Raw genomic sequence first — 17,737 nt, 5'->3', positions numbered from 1 at the left:
CAATGAATTTCCTGTCCTATTAATTATCTTTCTTCCTCCTCTCTTAAAGTCAATTCAATTTGTTACCTTTGCTTAATCTTCTGTAAACCGCATAGAACTTCACAGTATTGCTGTATATAAGCTGTTATTATTATTAAATGCAGTGACTAAAAAGATAGGTGCTTGGGATCTGGGTTGGTCACTGTTGGAAATAGGATACTGGGCTTGATGGACCGTTGGTCTGTCCCATTATGGCAATTTTTATGTTCTTATGAATCAATTCCCTCTAGTAGTCTCGAGTCCTTGGCTAGGCTGGCCTGCCTCTGAGGAAAAAGGAAGTTTCATCATCGGAGGCATGCTGGCCTAGCAAAGGCCCTGAGGCTGCTAGAGGGAATCGATTTGCTTATGCTATGGCAGCTGTCAGGCAAGTTACAATAAAAAGCCTGCTAGTCAGGAGGGGGGAGGGATAGGTATTGCTGGACCTGGGAGGTCTTCCATGAGACTAGAGGTGCCGCTGCTAGTTGGAGAGGGAGGGGGAGGACCATTGATTGATGGACCATTGGTCTGATCCAGTAAGGCTATTATGTTCTTAGTTTGTTATAATATCAGACAGGGCTTTAGACATTTTTCAATAACTGATACATGTTGAGGCACAAAAAGAGCCTTTTGATCTTGTAACTCCCAATCCCATGAGACAGAAAAATCAACAAGCTCTCTGAGAGAGAGAAAGGCAGAGTGGCTGAGGGTAGGTGAGATGTGTGTGTGAGTGAGAGAGAGAGAAGGGTAGAATGTCTGAGAGCAGATATGTATATATGTGTGTGTGAGAGAGAGAGAGAGAAAGAAGGGCAGAGTGGCTGAGGGCAGGTGAGATGTGTGAGAGAACTTGCCTCTAGTGACCAATCAGATTTCATGTTTCATTTTCCCAGAGAAAAGATGAAACTGTATTAGTCACTAATGGCAACTATTTTGGAGATCTTCCTTTTCTCCTGTTCTTATAAATAGGCTCATAGGGCTAGATTCACTAAAGTCAGGGCCAATCAGGGACTTCCTTAGGCTCAAGGGAGGAGCCCGAGGCATCTGAGCCAATCAGGGCCTTAGGCCCCTCCCCATGCATCACATGATGCACCGGGGAGGGGCCTAAGGCCCAGTGTCGTGGGAGGAGCAGGAGATGTTTTCAATACCTCCTGCTCCCAACTTCAAGGTACGGGGGAGGGGGCGGCTGGTGTCAGGAGGGAGTGGAAATCTCTCTTTCTTTTTTCTTCAGGGGTGGGGGGAAGATATTTCCAGGCAGAAAGGAGTGGGCATCCCTCCTGCTGTTTTTTTTCAGGGTGGGGAGGAGGGAGTAAGTGAGCACTTTTGGGGAGGGAGGGAGTGGGCATCACTCCTGCCTTTTTCTTCAGGGGGAGCAGATGGGGAGGTCTTTCTAGCAGGAGGGAGTGGGCATCCCTCCTGCCATCTTTTTGGGGTTTGTGGGGGGGTGTTAATGGGACAGATGTCACGTAGAACATCTGTTTCATTAAAAAAAAAAAAAAGCAGAAACCCTGACAGTAGTGACAGGAGGCTGCTTCCCCTGTCACCTCCGTGCAAATCATTTGCATGCAAACTTGATAGTGAATCAATTGCTGTTGGAAAATCGGCCACAGAATCGCCCAACAGTGATTGAGTTGCTATGTTTAGTGAATCTAGCCCTAAGTGTTATTGTTCATTTTCACTTAGTTTGTAAGAATGACAGACCACCTGTCAAGCAGTCAGTTTATATGAGACTGAAATATAACGGATCATGCCAAGTATGACTTGGTCTGTACACCCGTTGCAGTGACCTATATTTGTTATGTATGTTGCCTAGATAGTTATTGTTAACAATAAAATGTCCATTTCAAAATCTCTGCTGCTTGGGCACATGGGTACTCGGTTGAAAATTTTTCAATCTAGGGGTTAGTTCCAAGTTTATTAAATATTTGTTATATCGCCTAATCAAGCTTCTAGGCAGTGTACATCAAATAAAAAGGTCATGACAAAGAGTACAAGTTATTTTACAAGACATATAAAAAAAAAGACATAACCTCAAACAAGTTGGTACAGTGTTAAATAAAAAGACTTGGATAGACTGGGACAATAGGCATAGAGGAGGAACTACATTCTTGAAAGGAAAGAATAAAAAGGAAAAATAAGAGGGGGGAGGAGTATCATTAAAAGTCTTCAAAGGTCATTAATACATCCTTAAAAGTACGGTTATAGTCCGAAGGCATCATTAAACATGAAGGCTTTTAATTTGGACTTGAAATAATTTAAGGATGTCTTTTCTCCTAAGTAGTTTGGAGTTGAATTCCAGAGTGAAGGGGCAGTAACTGAGAAAATGTTAGAGCACTTAGTGTTACTGTGCCTTAGGGAGGGAATAGCAAGCAAGTTCTGAGAAATGGAACGAAAGGATCTTTACAGGGTATAAGGAATGATTAGTCTGTTAATTAATTCTGGGAGGTTAGTGGCTCGAGTTTTGAAGGTTAGTAATAAAATTTTATATGTAATTCTATGTTCAACTGGTAGCCAATGAAACTTGATCAGCAAGGGGGTTACATGATCAAATTTTCTTGCATGTGCTATGATTTTAATTGATGTGTTCTGTATTATCTTTAAACGTCTTAATTCTTTTTGGGTTATACTTTTGTATAGAGCATTACAGTAATCAAGGCATGAAATCAAGAGGGAATGAATTAAAATGTTTATGGAAGAAGAATCAAGAAGTTTAGAAAGAGAGCGAACCATGCGCAGTCTATGAAAACATTTCTGCACCACTGTGCTAATTTGATCATGAAATGATTCTTTACTGTCCAAAATAATGCCAAGTAATATAAGTGTTGGTACAATTTGTACCGGGATGATTCAGGTTTAATAGGGCTTGGTAGCGAGAGTCCATCTTTGATAGGGAAGACCATACTTTTCATTTTGTTAATGTTTAATGCTAGCATATTGTTACTCAGTTAAATTCTAATTTTTTCTAGTTTCTGGTTTATGATATTTATTTCATCAGGATTATCCAGGTCGATAGGATGAATTAACTGGATGTCGTCCACATAGGCGAACATGGAGAACCCAATTGATTGCCCTAGAGTCAATAGGGGAGCCAAAAAATATTGAATGGTAAGGGAGATAAAATTGAACCTTGAGGGGATGCCGTATTCGTTAGGGAAAGTGTCTGAGGAAGAGTCATTAAAATTACTTGACTTGAAGAAGCTGGGAAACACTGATCTACCCTATCTAGTCTGTGTTTTCAGAACTGGAGCGGACTTAAAAAGACAAACTATATACAGTATACAGTTTCAAAAAACACATTGTGCCTGCACTAAGCCAGTCTTCCACACAGATCACATTCAAACAAAAGATTATGAGGTAAATGCAAAACAGCTTAATTGTACTGATGTTTCTCAGTCAGCAGTGAGATGCAGTTCTACTGACGCTGACGCTGACGAAAGGGTGAAGCTAAACAGGGACCAGTGTTCTCCCATCCTTTGAGTTCTCACACTATCTTTCTATCTGAACTGTTAAAAAGTAGGTGCCAGAAATGTAGGCCTTTAAAACCCTGGACTATATTTCCAGCTTCTACCTTCAAAGCCATGATTCTGAAAGTGGCGCCTTAATCTGAGGGTCCCGGTTTCTAACCAATGTGAACCATACTGTGGAAAACAACAGTCTTTTTTGTCTTCAATAAAGTTCCTGAATCCTGTACATCATCTCTGCATTCCTTTTTTGTTTTGCTGTTTGCTCTCTACTACAGATTTGTTGGAATTTTCTTTGTTTTGCCATAACCTGAGTGACACGTGACTGTGACTGGTGCTGTTTTTTCAGGCACCTGCTGATTATGGTGCCACTTTTAGAATCCAAGTCTCTGTGCTTATCTTTAGCTTTGAATGTATAACCACAAAAAAGCGGTATACAAGTCCCATATCCTTTCCCCCTTTCCCTTATCCTATACTTTTCTTGAATTCAGCCACAGTTCTTGTCTCCAAATCTCCACTGGGAAGCTGTTCCATGCATGGGGTCCTTTTTTTTAATTTGTGGGTGTGTTCTGCATATGTACCAATCACTATCAACAGCGATCAGCACATACATATTTAGCAATCCTCCGTGACTCTCTGCGAACCTCATTTACAAGCACGTTTTTTAAAGAATGACTCGCCTTTTTGAAATCGTTACAATAGCAGCCCATCACATCGTTACAATAGCAGCGCAAACATTAGAGAATCTTTCCCTAAGTGGAGTGGAGTGGGTAGATGTGAATCATTTGTTTACTCTTTCCAAAAATATTAAGATTAGGTGGCATATGATGAAGCTACTAAATACTAGATTTAAAACCAGAACCCAGTGGTTCCCAACCCTGTCCTGGAGAACCACCAGCCAGTTGGGTTTTCGGGATAGCCCTAATAAATATGCATGAGACAGATTTGCATATAATGGAGGTGACAGACATGCAAATCTGGGCTAACTCGAAAATCTGACTGGCTGGTGGTCCTCCAGGACAGGGTTGGGAACCACTGGTCTACATAGCACCTCGCAACAATTCCATCATCTGTACAAGAACTACTGAATCTGGTGACTGAGGTTACCCTAAGCTACCCCAGGGAGACTTTAACCTACACATTAAGACTCCAAACACCACCGCTGCTATTTTTCTTGATAAAATGGCAACTCTGGGATTCACTCAGGTGATCAAATCTCCAACTCATAAAAAGGGCTATGTGCTAGACTTGGTGTTCCTCACAGGGGACTAAATCTTTGAATACAAGGCTCCAGGATAGGGTTGGAAACCACTGATGTAGACCACAAGCAGCTACATCAGCTCTTTTTCTCACAGCTGGATTAGAAAGCATTCTGACTCAGGTGGGGGATGGAGACTTGGTGCAGTTTGATTGTCTCTTGGGTCAGGACTGCTACCTCTCTGTGTTGTTTGGTGCAGGATATGAGTGAATCCTGTGGGGCATTGTTCAGCCTATAGTGTTCTTCCGCTTTCATTCAACTAGGTCTGTTATTCCCAAGATGTCTAAGTGGTATTCACCGATGACATCATGGATCATAAGGAATTTTTTTATTGGTTGATCTGGCACTTACTAGGCCCAGGTTTCCAAGTACTGGTCTGTTATAGAGAGCTGCACGGGAACGGGGACGACGGGAATCCTGCGGAGATCCCGCGGGTTCCCCCTTCAGGTCACGGCGATCCCCTGGGGACACCCCCTAGGGTCACGGGGATCCCCTGGGGACACCCCCTAGGGTCGCGGGGTTCCTGCGGGGTTGGATGTACTCGCGAGGCTCGTCTTCTCCCTACCTGCCCTGCCGCAGCACACAGCCGATCGGAAGTCTTCCACGATGTCAACAAAGCCCTCCCTTCCTCCGACGTCAGCGCTGACATCGGGAAGACTTCTGATCGGCTGTGTGCTGCGGCAGGGCAGGTAGGGAAAGGCAGTGGCGGGGGGCAGGGAGGGCAGTCCGCCCCAGGTGCAGCCTTAGGGCACAGCCGGCCAAGTCCCCTTACCTTTGTGGCGCTTCCCCCGACCGACCGACAACAGGCCCGGTCCGACAAACCTCCCTGCCCTGTAGCTGCGAATCTAAATTACCTTCTTACAACAACTTCAATACTCCAGCTGCTGTAAGAAGGTAATTTAGATTCGCGGCTACAGGGCAGGGAGGTTTGTCGGACCGGGCCTGTTCTGTTGTCGGTCAGGCGGGGAAGCGCCACGAAGGTAAGGGGCAGGGAGAGAGAAAGGGAGGAAAGATGGAGTGGAGAGGAAAAGACGCTTAAGGGAAATGGGTAATGGGGGGAGGACGCTGAAAGCACTGGGGAAGACAAAGGGGTGGAGAAGGACGCTGAAAGCACATGGGGAAGATGGGGGGAGGACGCTGAAAAGACATGGGGAAGACGAGGGGGGAGAAGGACGCTGAAAGGACATGTGGAAGACAGAGGGGGAGAAGGACGCTGAAAGGACATGGGGAAAACAGAGGGGGAGAAGGACGCTGAAAGGACATGGGGAAGACAGGGGGGAGAAGGACACTGAAGGCACATGTGGAAGACAGAGGGGGGAGAAGGACCACTGACAGGACATGGGGAAGATGGGGGGGAGAAGGACGCTGAAAGGAAATGTGGAAGAGAGAGTGGGGAGAAGACGCTGGCAGGGAAGAAGACAGAGATGCCAGACTATGGGGGGAGCAGAGGGAAGAAGATGGGTGCCAGACCAATTTGGAAGGGGGGAGAAATGGAGAGGCACAGTAACAGAGCAAATGGAAGACGCAGAGAGAAGAGAGATAATGGATGGAAGAAATTGAATGAGAACATGAGGAAAGCAGAAACCAGGCAACAAAGGTAGGAAAAAAATTCTATTTTTTTTTGCTTCAGGATAAAGTAGTATATTAGTTGTGTTGATAAAAATTTATAAACATTAGAGGCTCTGGTAGAACCCGTTTACAAAGTATGTATTCTTCCCAATTAATATTTCAAAATTAATAAAGTCTTTTTGCTTATTTGTAAATGGGTTTCTACCAGAGCCTTTAATTCATTAGCATAATTAAATGAAATAACTATTTCTGAAGTTTATAGGGACGGGCGGGGACGGAAGGGATTCCTCGCGGGGATGGGTGGGGATGGAGGGATTCCTTGCGGGGACGGGTGGGACTTTGTGGGGACGGGTGGGATTTCTGTCCCCGCGCAACTCTCTAGTCTGTTAGTTGTAGCTGTGGTTTTATGGGTTGCTTGATTCTAGGCAGGTATTCAAGTGGTATAGTTAGGTAAGTGTTTTGCCTCTTGAGTTTGTGCCTTCTAGGCAGATGGGGGAATGTCAATTTTTCCACAGATAACTGGGATGGATCTTTGGTTTACCAAGTCAAGGCACATTCTTGTTTAAAGCAGGTAGGATTTCTTAGCTCTCCGGTTATTCAGTATAACAAAAAGCCACTTTGTGTTTGGTAGCAATTAGTAGTGGAGTGTTCATTATACAGAACAGTGTTTGATGAGTTTCCAGTCTCTGAAGAAGCAGAGGCTCTTGAGATATGAGGTAAGACAGGAGTCAGCTTGTAGACTGCTTAGCCTATCTATATTTTGTGCTTTTAAATCTTGAAACAAGGTAAAATAGATTTTAAAGTCCACTATCTAATATCTAACAAGGTATTCTGTTTGCTAGAGAAATAAATCAAATGAAATTATTTCACCTGTGAAATTATTTGGAAGTTTTGCTGCAGAAGGAAATTCAGCAGTGGTGGCCACACAACACTGTGTACTCCTCGGGGGGCCCAGAGTTAACTTATTCAGCTTCTCAACTAGCAGCTGACCAAAAGTTTAAGCTTCTTTTCCCTTTCCATCTCCATCTCAGGTCCCAATGCTCAAAAGCTTTCTGTACCAGTAAGATATATTAAAGTCAGTCTTACTGGCACAGTAGCTCAGCCTCTGATACTCAAAAGGGTTCCTGGTGGCTTTTACCGATCAGCTACCAAGAACCCTATGCAAATGCATTACAAGGAGCTCATTAGTATTTAAATGAGCTCTCCTTGTGATACACAAAAGGGAATGCTCCCTTTTTATGGGGCAAAATTTTCCAGCAGGTCTGGAGCTGCTGGTAGCTGTTGTGCATGTGTTTTGTGACTGTGTATCCCATGCCTATGTGAGGACACACACACACAACAGTTGTGCCTATTTTTTTTTATGGGTTTTTAAAAAGTGCCAAACTGCTTCTCCCCTGCCTGCGATAGCTGTGTCGGAGCCAGGATCAGCTGAGCCGGCACAGCTGATTGTAGCTCCAGTACCAGCTCAACTTATCACAGGCAGGGGAGAAGAGTTTGCAGCGGCAAGGGACAAGGAGAAGAGCTGTGCTTACCAATTTGTTTTTCTGAGCAGGCGCCAAGCACAGTTCCTCCCTCTTTTACTGGGGCTACTCTGCACAAATAGCATGCATATGATTTGCATGCTATTGTGCTGAACATTGCCCGATAAAAGAATTGCTCCCAACCTGGTATTTTTTTACAAGGTTGCTGGAGCTTTGAGAATCTGGCTTTGTCTCCTGTCTCCCTCTCCCTCCTGGTAATCATGCTTCTCAGCACTGATACTCCTCCCACTATTCCACCAACTAGGCCTTACATTTCATTTGAAATCTTAAGTCTTGGAGGGAAGGGAGACACCAAATTGGTTCGTGGTCCGCACAAGCCCCATAATTGCTAAGGCCTGCCCTGCTTTTAAAATCAGCTACCAGGTATGCAAGAACAATGGTTGTACTTAGTATAGATCATTTCAACGCCTCCTTAGGGGGTATCTGCCAATTATACCTTAAACTGAACTTTCAGACAGACTGGTAGGATTCACTCAACTAATCCATCCAGATATGAGTTGATATTAAGAATCAAAATTTCTCCTAATAGATCTGATTAGTTATCTGAGAATTTTTACAAAGGGGGAATCATTGCAGGTTCTGATATATTTTATTAGGCCAATGTAAAAATCCTGCAAAAATGTTCCTAGCCTCATTTTGGCAGTGACAAGACACTGCTGTCATGAAGCTTACACCGTCAGTATTAGAGCACTATTATGAGGAAGCTTGTGCTAGCTTTGGCAGGGCACTGCTCTAATGAGGAAGCTCATACCAGTACTGGCAGGGCAGTATTGTCAAGAACCACACACTAGCATTTTGGGAAGAAGTTCATGCTGGGAATGGCAGCATTGCAGTAAGAAAGTTTACATGAACATTGACAGGGTACTATTGTGAAGAATTTCTTGCCAGCACTGATGGCACTGCTGTGAGGAGATTTGTGAGAAGGCTGACGTTAGCATTGGCAGGAAATGGCTGGGAAGGAGTTAAGGCTGGCCCTGAGACCCTCTTTCTCACCCCTTCATTATGATGGGTAGTTCCTCTCCTTGGCAGGAGCATAGTGTAGAGATATATGCATAAACATGAAATGGTTCTCAGACAGTTCCCGTGCGCAGGTTAGCAGTGTACTGCTTCCAGTAAACAGCACACCTGACGGAGGCACTGTGGTTCTCAGAAGGGACTGTTTGCGTCAGCGGCGAGATAGTGGCTGATGTGGTTAGTTAGAACTGCACAGTTACTGGGTTTCCTCTGGTTTCTGCAGACAGAAATACACAGAATGGTGAGACTGGATGGTGTGTGTATCTTTCATACACATGCATATTGATGCAGATATACACAAACACATCCCCTCACAGATAGTGATGGGCAGGATGCTTTACAATACAGCATATGCATTTTACAAAGGCAGAATCACAAACACACCATATCTGAGTATCTTTGAATTTACTGCATTTATTCCAAACAATGCAAGTTTCCTCACAGCAGTACCCTGTCAGTGAGACTCCACAGCGTGAACTTCCTCAGAGCAGTGTCATATGTGGGTCTCCAGGCAGTTTGATCATTGTAAACCTCTTCTAAAAACATTACATTGACTCCCTGTTTACCATTCACAATTCAAAATGGGCTCACAGAGCCCTTCACTGGATACTCTTGCTTATCTTTCCAACTTGATTGCTGCATACACTCCAACAAGAGCACTATGCTCAATAGATGCTAATCATCTGATGCTGCCCCTCCTTCAAAGGCTTACTATGAATCTACGTACTTAGAGTTACCAGACGTCCAGGAAAATCCAGACATGTCCTCTTTTAGAGGACTGTCCTGGTGCCCGGACAGACTTTCCAAATCTGGCAGTTTGTCTAGGTTTTGGAAAGTCTGACAAGCTCCGGCTGCATCTGGAGGGCCTCCGAGCATGGACTGATGCTCGTTGGGGAAGAAGAGAGGAGGCATTGTGGGGGTGGGGCTGGGGGCACAACTGGGCACGGATGGAGGCGGAACTGGGTGGGGCTAGGGCGATGTCTTGTGTCCGGGATTTTGTGGCCCAAATTCTGGTAACCCTAAATCTACCAGGCATTCAGTATTCTTTTTAGCCCCCAAATTGTGGAATGAATTGTTCCTCTGAATCAGAGGCCTTTCAGTTTTCATCTATATATATAAAATCGGAGGTATGTATGTGTGTATGTGCCGCGATCACGCAAAAACGGCTTGACCGATTTGAACGAAACTTGGTATGCAGATCCCTCACTACCTGGGATGATATGTTCTGAGGGTCTCGCGGCCCACCTGCACACGTGGGCGGAGCTACAAACAGAAAATCAGATTTCACCCATTCATGTCAATGGAAAAAATGTAAAAAGCTGCCATTCTCACAGTAATTCAAAAGCGGCTTGACCGATTTGACCGAAACTTGGTATGCTGATCCCTCACTACCTGGGGTGATATGTTCTGGGGGTCTCGCGGCCCACCTGCACACGTGGGCGGAGCTACAAACAGAAAATTAGATTTCACCCATTCGTGTCAATGGAAAAAATGTAAAAAGCTGCCATTCTCACAGTAATTCAAAAACGGCTTGACCGATTTGAACGAAACTTTGTATGCAGATCCCTCACTACCTGGGGTGATATGTTCTGGGGGTCACGCGGCCCACCTGCACACGTGGACGGAGCTACAAACAGAAAATCAGATTTCACCCATTCATGTCAATGGAAAAAATGTAAAAAGCTGCCATTCTCACAGTAATTCAAAAACGGCTTGACCTATTTGAACGAAACTTGGTATGCTGATCCCTCACTACCTGGGGTGATATGTTCTGGGGGTCTCGCGGCCCACCTGCACACGTGGGCAGAGCTACAAACAGAAAATCAGATTTCACCCATTCATGTCAATGGATAAAATGTAAAAAGCTGCCATTCTCACAGTAATTCAAAACCGGCTTGACCGATTTGAACGAAACTTGGTATGCAGATCCCTCACTACCTGGGGTGATATGTTCTGGGGGTCTCTCGGCCCACAACTCTATGTTGCTTGCTCAAGGGTGGGTTCACCCAACAATTTATATGTTCTTGCTCCTGGAGGTGAAACTAAAAATGTTGTTTATAATCACGTTTTGCGTTAGTTGTATTGTATTCATTTTGTCAAATATTTCACATTATAATTTGAATATTGTACTTTTTATTAAGCTGTAAAACAATAATTTCATTCCCCGCTATAAAGTATCTTTATTTGAATCCATTTACAGTGTTACTGCTATAATTAAATACCCGTGCAACGCCGGGTCATCAGCTAGTTAACTTTAAAAAGGCTTTGAAAACTTTATTTTGAGCAGAACTTTAATTAATATTTGGTGTTGCTTAGGGTTACCAGATTTTACTATTCCATCTAGCCCTGCCCTGTTCTGCTTAAATCATGCCTTGCCCCCCCAGCCCTGTCCCCTCAGTCTGTTCTCGTGCTCAAAGCTGCATCAGGAAGGCATCTGCATGCACAGGTGTGACACGATGACATCACATGCTTGTGACATCACTGCGTTTCATCTGCGCATGCACGGATGCCCACCTGATGCGGTCCCAAGCTGGAAGCTTTTCAGAACCTGGACAAAGTGCTGTGTTTTGAAAAGCCGTCTAGACACCCAGACATGTCCTCTAAAAAGCAGAGATATTGGGTAAGGTTACCATATTTGTGAAGACAAAAAAAAAGAGGACACATGGCCACGCCCCAGCCCTACCCCTTGCCAAGACCCCAGTTACGCCCCACTCTGAGCCCCTCCCTGAATGTCTGTCTTGAGTTTTCTTGGCCCAGCAGTGTACTGGGCATGAGCAAGCTTTCTGCACTCCTGCCCAGCCCTGAGTTGCTCCCTGAATGGCTGCCACACATTCTCACGAGTCCCATGAAAAAGCATGACAGCCATTCAGTGAGCGGCTCAATGCCGGGCAGGAGCGCAGAAAGCTCACTCCTATCCGGTGCACCACTGGACCACCAGAGATTCAAAAAGGTACATGGAGGGAGGTACAAAAATTCTCAGAGTTGGCCGGGACAGGAGATGGGAGGGATCCCTCTTGTCCCAGCCTACCACTACACTACCAGGTCATACGGCAAGCCCGGTGGAGGTCTACAGCAAGTTCAGGAGGGGGCAGGGAGGGTGGGCTCTGATCCGAATATAAGCTGAGACCCCCATTTTTGGGCCTTTATTTTATTCCCAAAACTTGTCTTATATTTGAGAATATATGGTACTCAGATGTGAATTTCATTTTCTTTATTGTAAATTTTACTTTGAAACTTACTAACTGAACCATATAGCTTTCTTAATCATTGCTATGTGTACTGCCAACTAATAACTGTTGCCCTTGGACAGTGGCACTCAAAACTGTAAAATCCTTTGAAATCAGTTGACAAAAAGACATCTAATGATTTCATATATTATCTCTTGTGTTTTCATTATATTATCTTTCTAAATCAATAGACTGTTTGAGTGCCACTCTATTCTCACCATCACACTCCTCCAAGTCAGAGACAGGTTGAAAAGATTTCCATGAGCATGCTTTTTCTACATGCTGTTTGGCATAGTTTTTCGGAACATGATAAAATCGAAACCCTTTTTATAATTAGGGCTGCATTTCTAAGATAGGCTCTGAAAACTGTAAGCCTGTTTATAACTATTCTGTATACTATTTTAGATACATTAATTTGTAATTTATCAATTTGTATTTCTTACCTTTTTCATTACTTTTTATTCTTTAGTTTTTTTAGGGCTGCATTTGATTAAAATGTGTAATTGTGATTAGTCCATGATTAAAGATATGTTATTTATTTATTTTTCCTACTGCAGTCCTTGTGACTTTGGGCAATGGAGGATTAAGTGACTTGCTTAGAGTCACAAGAAGCTACAGTGGGAAAAATAAATAGCATCATGATTAAAATTTTAATTACAATGCAGCCCAGTTTTTAACTTTATCACTGTCTTATTTTTTTTTTTCTATGTGCCTCTTTCTTCAACACTAATTTCTTCTCATTCTGTTATAATCTTCCCTAGACCCCTATACACCTGGCAGTAATCACTAAGCAGCCAGCCCTGGTGGCACTTCTAATGTCACATGGAGCCTCCCCAATGACATTGGACCGGAATGGACAGACATGTATACATTTGGCATGTGAGCATGGCAGTGTTGCATGCCTGCAGGCACTGACTGAGTCCTCCCAGGGAAATGTAGACCTGGAGACACGAAACTATGAGGGTGAGTACAAAGCAGCATTTTTCAAAGTACTTAAGCAAAAATATGTGTATTTGTTAATATTTAACTAAATGTACAATGAAAAACACATTAAAATTTTTCTTAAGTAAACATAAAAAAGTTATTGCCTAATATAATACTTTTTGAGTAAAAAGTAAAAGTATCGTAACTGCAATGAATGCAACTATTGTTAATGTTTTTATCCCAATAATTTTATTGCTCTACAGTTCAATCCACTTTGCTTTAGTAAAACTAAATTTTGAAAATGACTGTCATAAACCAGCACAGCTAAAAAGCTGTTCAACAAATGTAGTTTCAAGTTTATTAAAAAAAAATTTAAACCACTTAATCAAATTTCTAAGTGGTGTACAATATAAAATTTACATAAAAACAGATTAAAAGTCTGGGATACTAGATAATACCAAAACAACTTAACAAAACACATAATATGGCAGATGTACTGGCAGAAAGTGGATTGTTCAGTCTGAGTAAAAAGTTCCTTCAAATCAGGCCAGGCTGTAATATTACTGATGTCTTTTGACTGGGTCTGTAGATATATATCAAGGGAATCTCTATCTGAAACACTTGACTGCCATATAACACAAAATACTTTATGACATCATTGTCATTGTCATATCATCATCGTCATTATCATCTACTTTAGAATTTACTGTGGTCTAATTCATCACTTGCATCTTCATCTTCGTTATCATCTTTATGCTGGCCAATGACAGCGAAGGCTTTCATAAGGTTGGAATCATGGAGGGCCATTTTTGACAGTGCGTTCAAGTCCGATTTTGACGTCCTAAGAAGTGCAACCAAAATCCGGATGCTGAAAACATCCATTTTCGAAACCACTGGACATCCATCTTTTATCTTTTGAAAATCAGCTATTTAGATGCCTTGGCCATCAAGACATCCAACCTTAGGATGCCTAGCTTTTTTGGCCATTTTTGACCATTTAAACAACCCAGTTCAAAACATCCAAAATCAGACCATTTGGACTTGGGAGGGGCCAACATTGTAATGAACTGGCCACATAGACAAACCAACAGAGCAGTAGGGGCACCTTAGTGGGCACTGCTGTGAACTTCACATAAAGAGTATTAGATGTACATCTCACCATAACCCCCTTATAATTTACAGTGAGCCCTCCAAAACTCCCCCCAAACCTCTTATACCCCACCCGTCTACCACCCCAATAGCCCTTATAACTCCAGGTGGCACCTATGTGGAACTATAGTAGGGTTTTGGTAGGCTCATGCTTTCCACCATAAATGTAGTGGTTAGAGTGGCTTATGGGCCTGGGTCCTTCTCTCTGTGGTTCACTAGCCCACCCATCAGGCTACTTGAGACACCTGTTTGCTGCTGTACTAGGCTTTCACATACCAGGTGCTGCTTTTGTAGAGACAAGTATGTATTGTTTCATTCAGATCTTTGTGGAGTGGGAGGACTTCAGTGACTACTGGGGGAAGTGTAGGAGATCATTACTTAACCCTTCCAGTGGTCTTCTGGTCAGTTTGGGTACCTTTCTGGCACTTAGACACTTTTGAAACAGGTCTACTCCAGACATCTAAGTTCCATCCTGTACGTCTTGGGAAATGTTTGATTATAACTGCAAGATATTCAGTTGCTAAGCACACCCAAAACCCTCCCATAACATGCATCCAATACGTCCCATAGTAACATAGTAAATGACAGCAGATAAAGACCCGAGTGGTCCATCCAGTCTGCCCAACCATACATGCTCCATAAATTAATTTAGTTTAAATGGTCTTTCTTCTTAGATATTTCTGGGCCAGAAACCCAGAGCCGATAAGATTACTAGACAGTCTTTGGAACTTCAGAAAAGCCGTGAAAACCTTCCTCTTTACAAACCCAGCTCCTTGAAGACCCACGTCTACATCCTGGACGGATGGAATCCCAAAGACACCACCTAATATACCAAACGGAATCTCGCTAAAATTCACATGCCACCACAAATATAACCTGAATTACTACCACATTATCTGACAACAAAGATGCACATACCTGCAGAGACAACCTATTTCACTTCCTAGTATATCCACACTGAAAATGCTGCAATTTAAACCACCCTATGCCCACTAAGTCTGTATTTGTAAGTCTAAATGTTATATCTATACTGTAATTGCTGTAATCTATACCCTTGTCCATGCTGTAAATGCTGTAAAGTCTATGGGCTCCTTTTACAAAGGCGTGCTAGCAGTTTAACACGCGTAATAGCGTGCGCTACACCGCCTGTCACACTAGCCGCTACCGCCTCCTCATGAGCAGGCGGTAGTTTTTGGCCAGGGTGGGGGTTAGCACGTGATGAAAAGTCACGCGTGTTAACCCCGCTAGCGCGCCTTTGTAAAAGGAGCCCTATGTCTCACTAAAATTTGTCCTACCCATAATATGAATGTACTTCTGTAACCCGTTCTGGGCTCCTTTGGGAGGACACGCTAAATAAATGACTAAATAAATAAATAAATATGCTTAGGTTCTATCTACTGGAGTCACCATCAAAGCTCATTCCAGCCCATCTTAACCATCGAAACCCTCCCCAGCCCATCCTCAATCAAATGTCCATTTACGAGGACACAGGCCGTGCAAGCCTTCCCAGTACTTAGTTCCTTCAGTGTATTCCCATTATTTTCTGATTAGAGATCTTCTGTGTTCATACCATGCTTGTTTGAACTCTGTCACCGTTTTCTTCTCCACCACTTCCCTCGGGAGCGCATTCCACACATCAACCACTCTTACCGTAAAGAAGAATTTCCTAACATTACTCTTGAATCTACCGCCCCTCAACCTCAAATTATGCCCTCTGGTTTTACCATTTTCCTTTCTCAGGAATAGATTTTGTTCTACGTTAATACCTTTGAAGTATTTGAACAACTGAATCATATCTCCCCATCCCTTCTTTCCTCTAGGATATACATATTCAGGGCTTCCAGTCTCTCCTCATACGTCTTCTGGCACAAACCTCCTACCATTTTCATTGCCTTCCTCTGGACCACTTCAAGTCTTTTTATGTCCTTCGCCAGATACGGTCTTCAAAATTGAACACAATACTCCAAGTAGGGCATCACCATCAACCTGTACAGGGGCATCAACACCTTCTTTCTTCTACTGGTCACGCCTCTCTCTATACAGCCTAGAATCCTTCTGGCAACAGCCACCACCTTGTCACACTGTTTCTTCACCTTTAGATCTTCAGACACGGTCACTCCAAGGACCCTCTCCCCATCCATGCTTAACAGCCTCTCACCTCCCAGCACATACGATTCCTTCCAATTTCTGATCCCCAAATGCATTACTCTGCACTTCTTTGCATTGAATTTTAGTTGCCAGATATTAGACCATTCTTCTAACTTTTGCAGATCCTTTTTCATGTTTTCCACTCCCTCCTTGGTATCTACTCTGTTACAAATTTTGGTATCATCCGCAAAAAGGCAAACTTTTCCTTCTAACCCTTCGGCAATGTTGCTTACAAACATATTGAACAGGATTGGCCCCAACACCAATCCCTAAGGGACTCCACTACTCACCTTTCCCTCCTCTGAGTGAATTCCAACCACCACACTCTGGCGTCTGTCCGTCCATCCCCTCGAACTTTGGATGCGCAGTGGATAAGAAGCCTAGCAAGATGTTCAGAAAGTCAGTTTCAAATATCGGCTCGTGGACATTTTGACGTGAAAACGTTCAAATATCAATTTATGCCATTTTGTGAATGTCTTAGTGTTTTGAAAATGGGCCCTATTGTCTGTTCTAACAATTTTTCATTTGATGGCAAACTCTATTTGAATATCTTTGAGAGCTGATGCAAGAAAGTCAAATGTGTGGAAATCCCTCAGTTTTGGAGCAGGACAAGCAGGCTTCCTCTTAAAAACTATCAATCCAGTAGACATGGCATGTGTTAACCAAGAATTGCTACCAGCTTCAGCTTCATCTCCACTGTTCTGTATTCATAGGCTGTATTCATTACACAGCAAAATTTAAGATAAAATGATCTATTGTTTGCACGATCAGGTTTGCAATAGCAAAATCCAGTTCCAGATTTTGCTGTTTGATTTAGTTTACTGAGGAATTGTCATTTATTGTATATACTCAAATTTATACAGAAATTTTTGGGCCAAAAATAGGGGTCCCAATTTGTATTCAGGCCAGTGCTCACATCCCCCCTCCTGGACTTGTTGCAGGCCTCCATGGGCCTGCCGTAAGAAGTGGGCCGGGACGGGAGGGATTTCTCTCATCTCCTGTCCCAGATGACTTTTACAACTCTCACCTCCCCGATTAGTAAAAAGTGTACCTTTAAAACCCCTGGTGGGCCAGCAGTGTGCCAGGACAGGAGGAATCCCTCCCACTCCCTGTCTCGGCTGGCTTTCTCACCTGCCTCTTGCCTCCCTGATTAGTAAAAAGCGTACTTTTAAAACCCCAGGTGGTCCTGCGAAGAACCAGAGCAGGAGCGATGTTCCTAGGCTTCTCTCCCATGCAGAGCTGCTCTCTGAATGGCTGCCTCGAGTTCTCGCGGCAACCTCGTGAGACTGCGGGAACTCCAAGGTTGCTATGACAACTCATGGCAGTCATTCAGATAGTGGATCTACACAGGATAGGAGTGTAGGAAGATTGTTTCTGCTGCGGTTCACTGCTAGACCATCAGGGATTTTAAAGGTACACATAATTCTGGTTTTT

General features: G+C 43.4%; 1 protein-coding gene across 1 annotated transcript in view; it reads left to right on the top strand.

Annotated features, from left to right (window-relative positions):
- The window catches only part of LOC117345795, a 67,712-nt gene that overhangs the window by 32,342 nt on the left and 17,633 nt on the right, over nucleotides 1-17,737 (top strand). Inside the window, exon 4 of the mRNA XM_033914957.1 lies at nucleotides 12,844-13,045. Coding sequence (XP_033770848.1) covers nucleotides 12,844-13,045 — 202 coding nt within the window. The remainder of the gene's footprint in view (nucleotides 1-12,843; nucleotides 13,046-17,737) is intronic.

Source organism: Geotrypetes seraphini, chromosome 11 (assembly GCF_902459505.1).
Source record: "Geotrypetes seraphini chromosome 11, aGeoSer1.1, whole genome shotgun sequence".
Taxonomy (NCBI): domain Eukaryota; kingdom Metazoa; phylum Chordata; class Amphibia; order Gymnophiona; family Dermophiidae; genus Geotrypetes; species Geotrypetes seraphini.
Note: the sequence above shows the minus strand (reverse complement) of the source record. Positions and strands in the feature narration are given on the sequence as shown.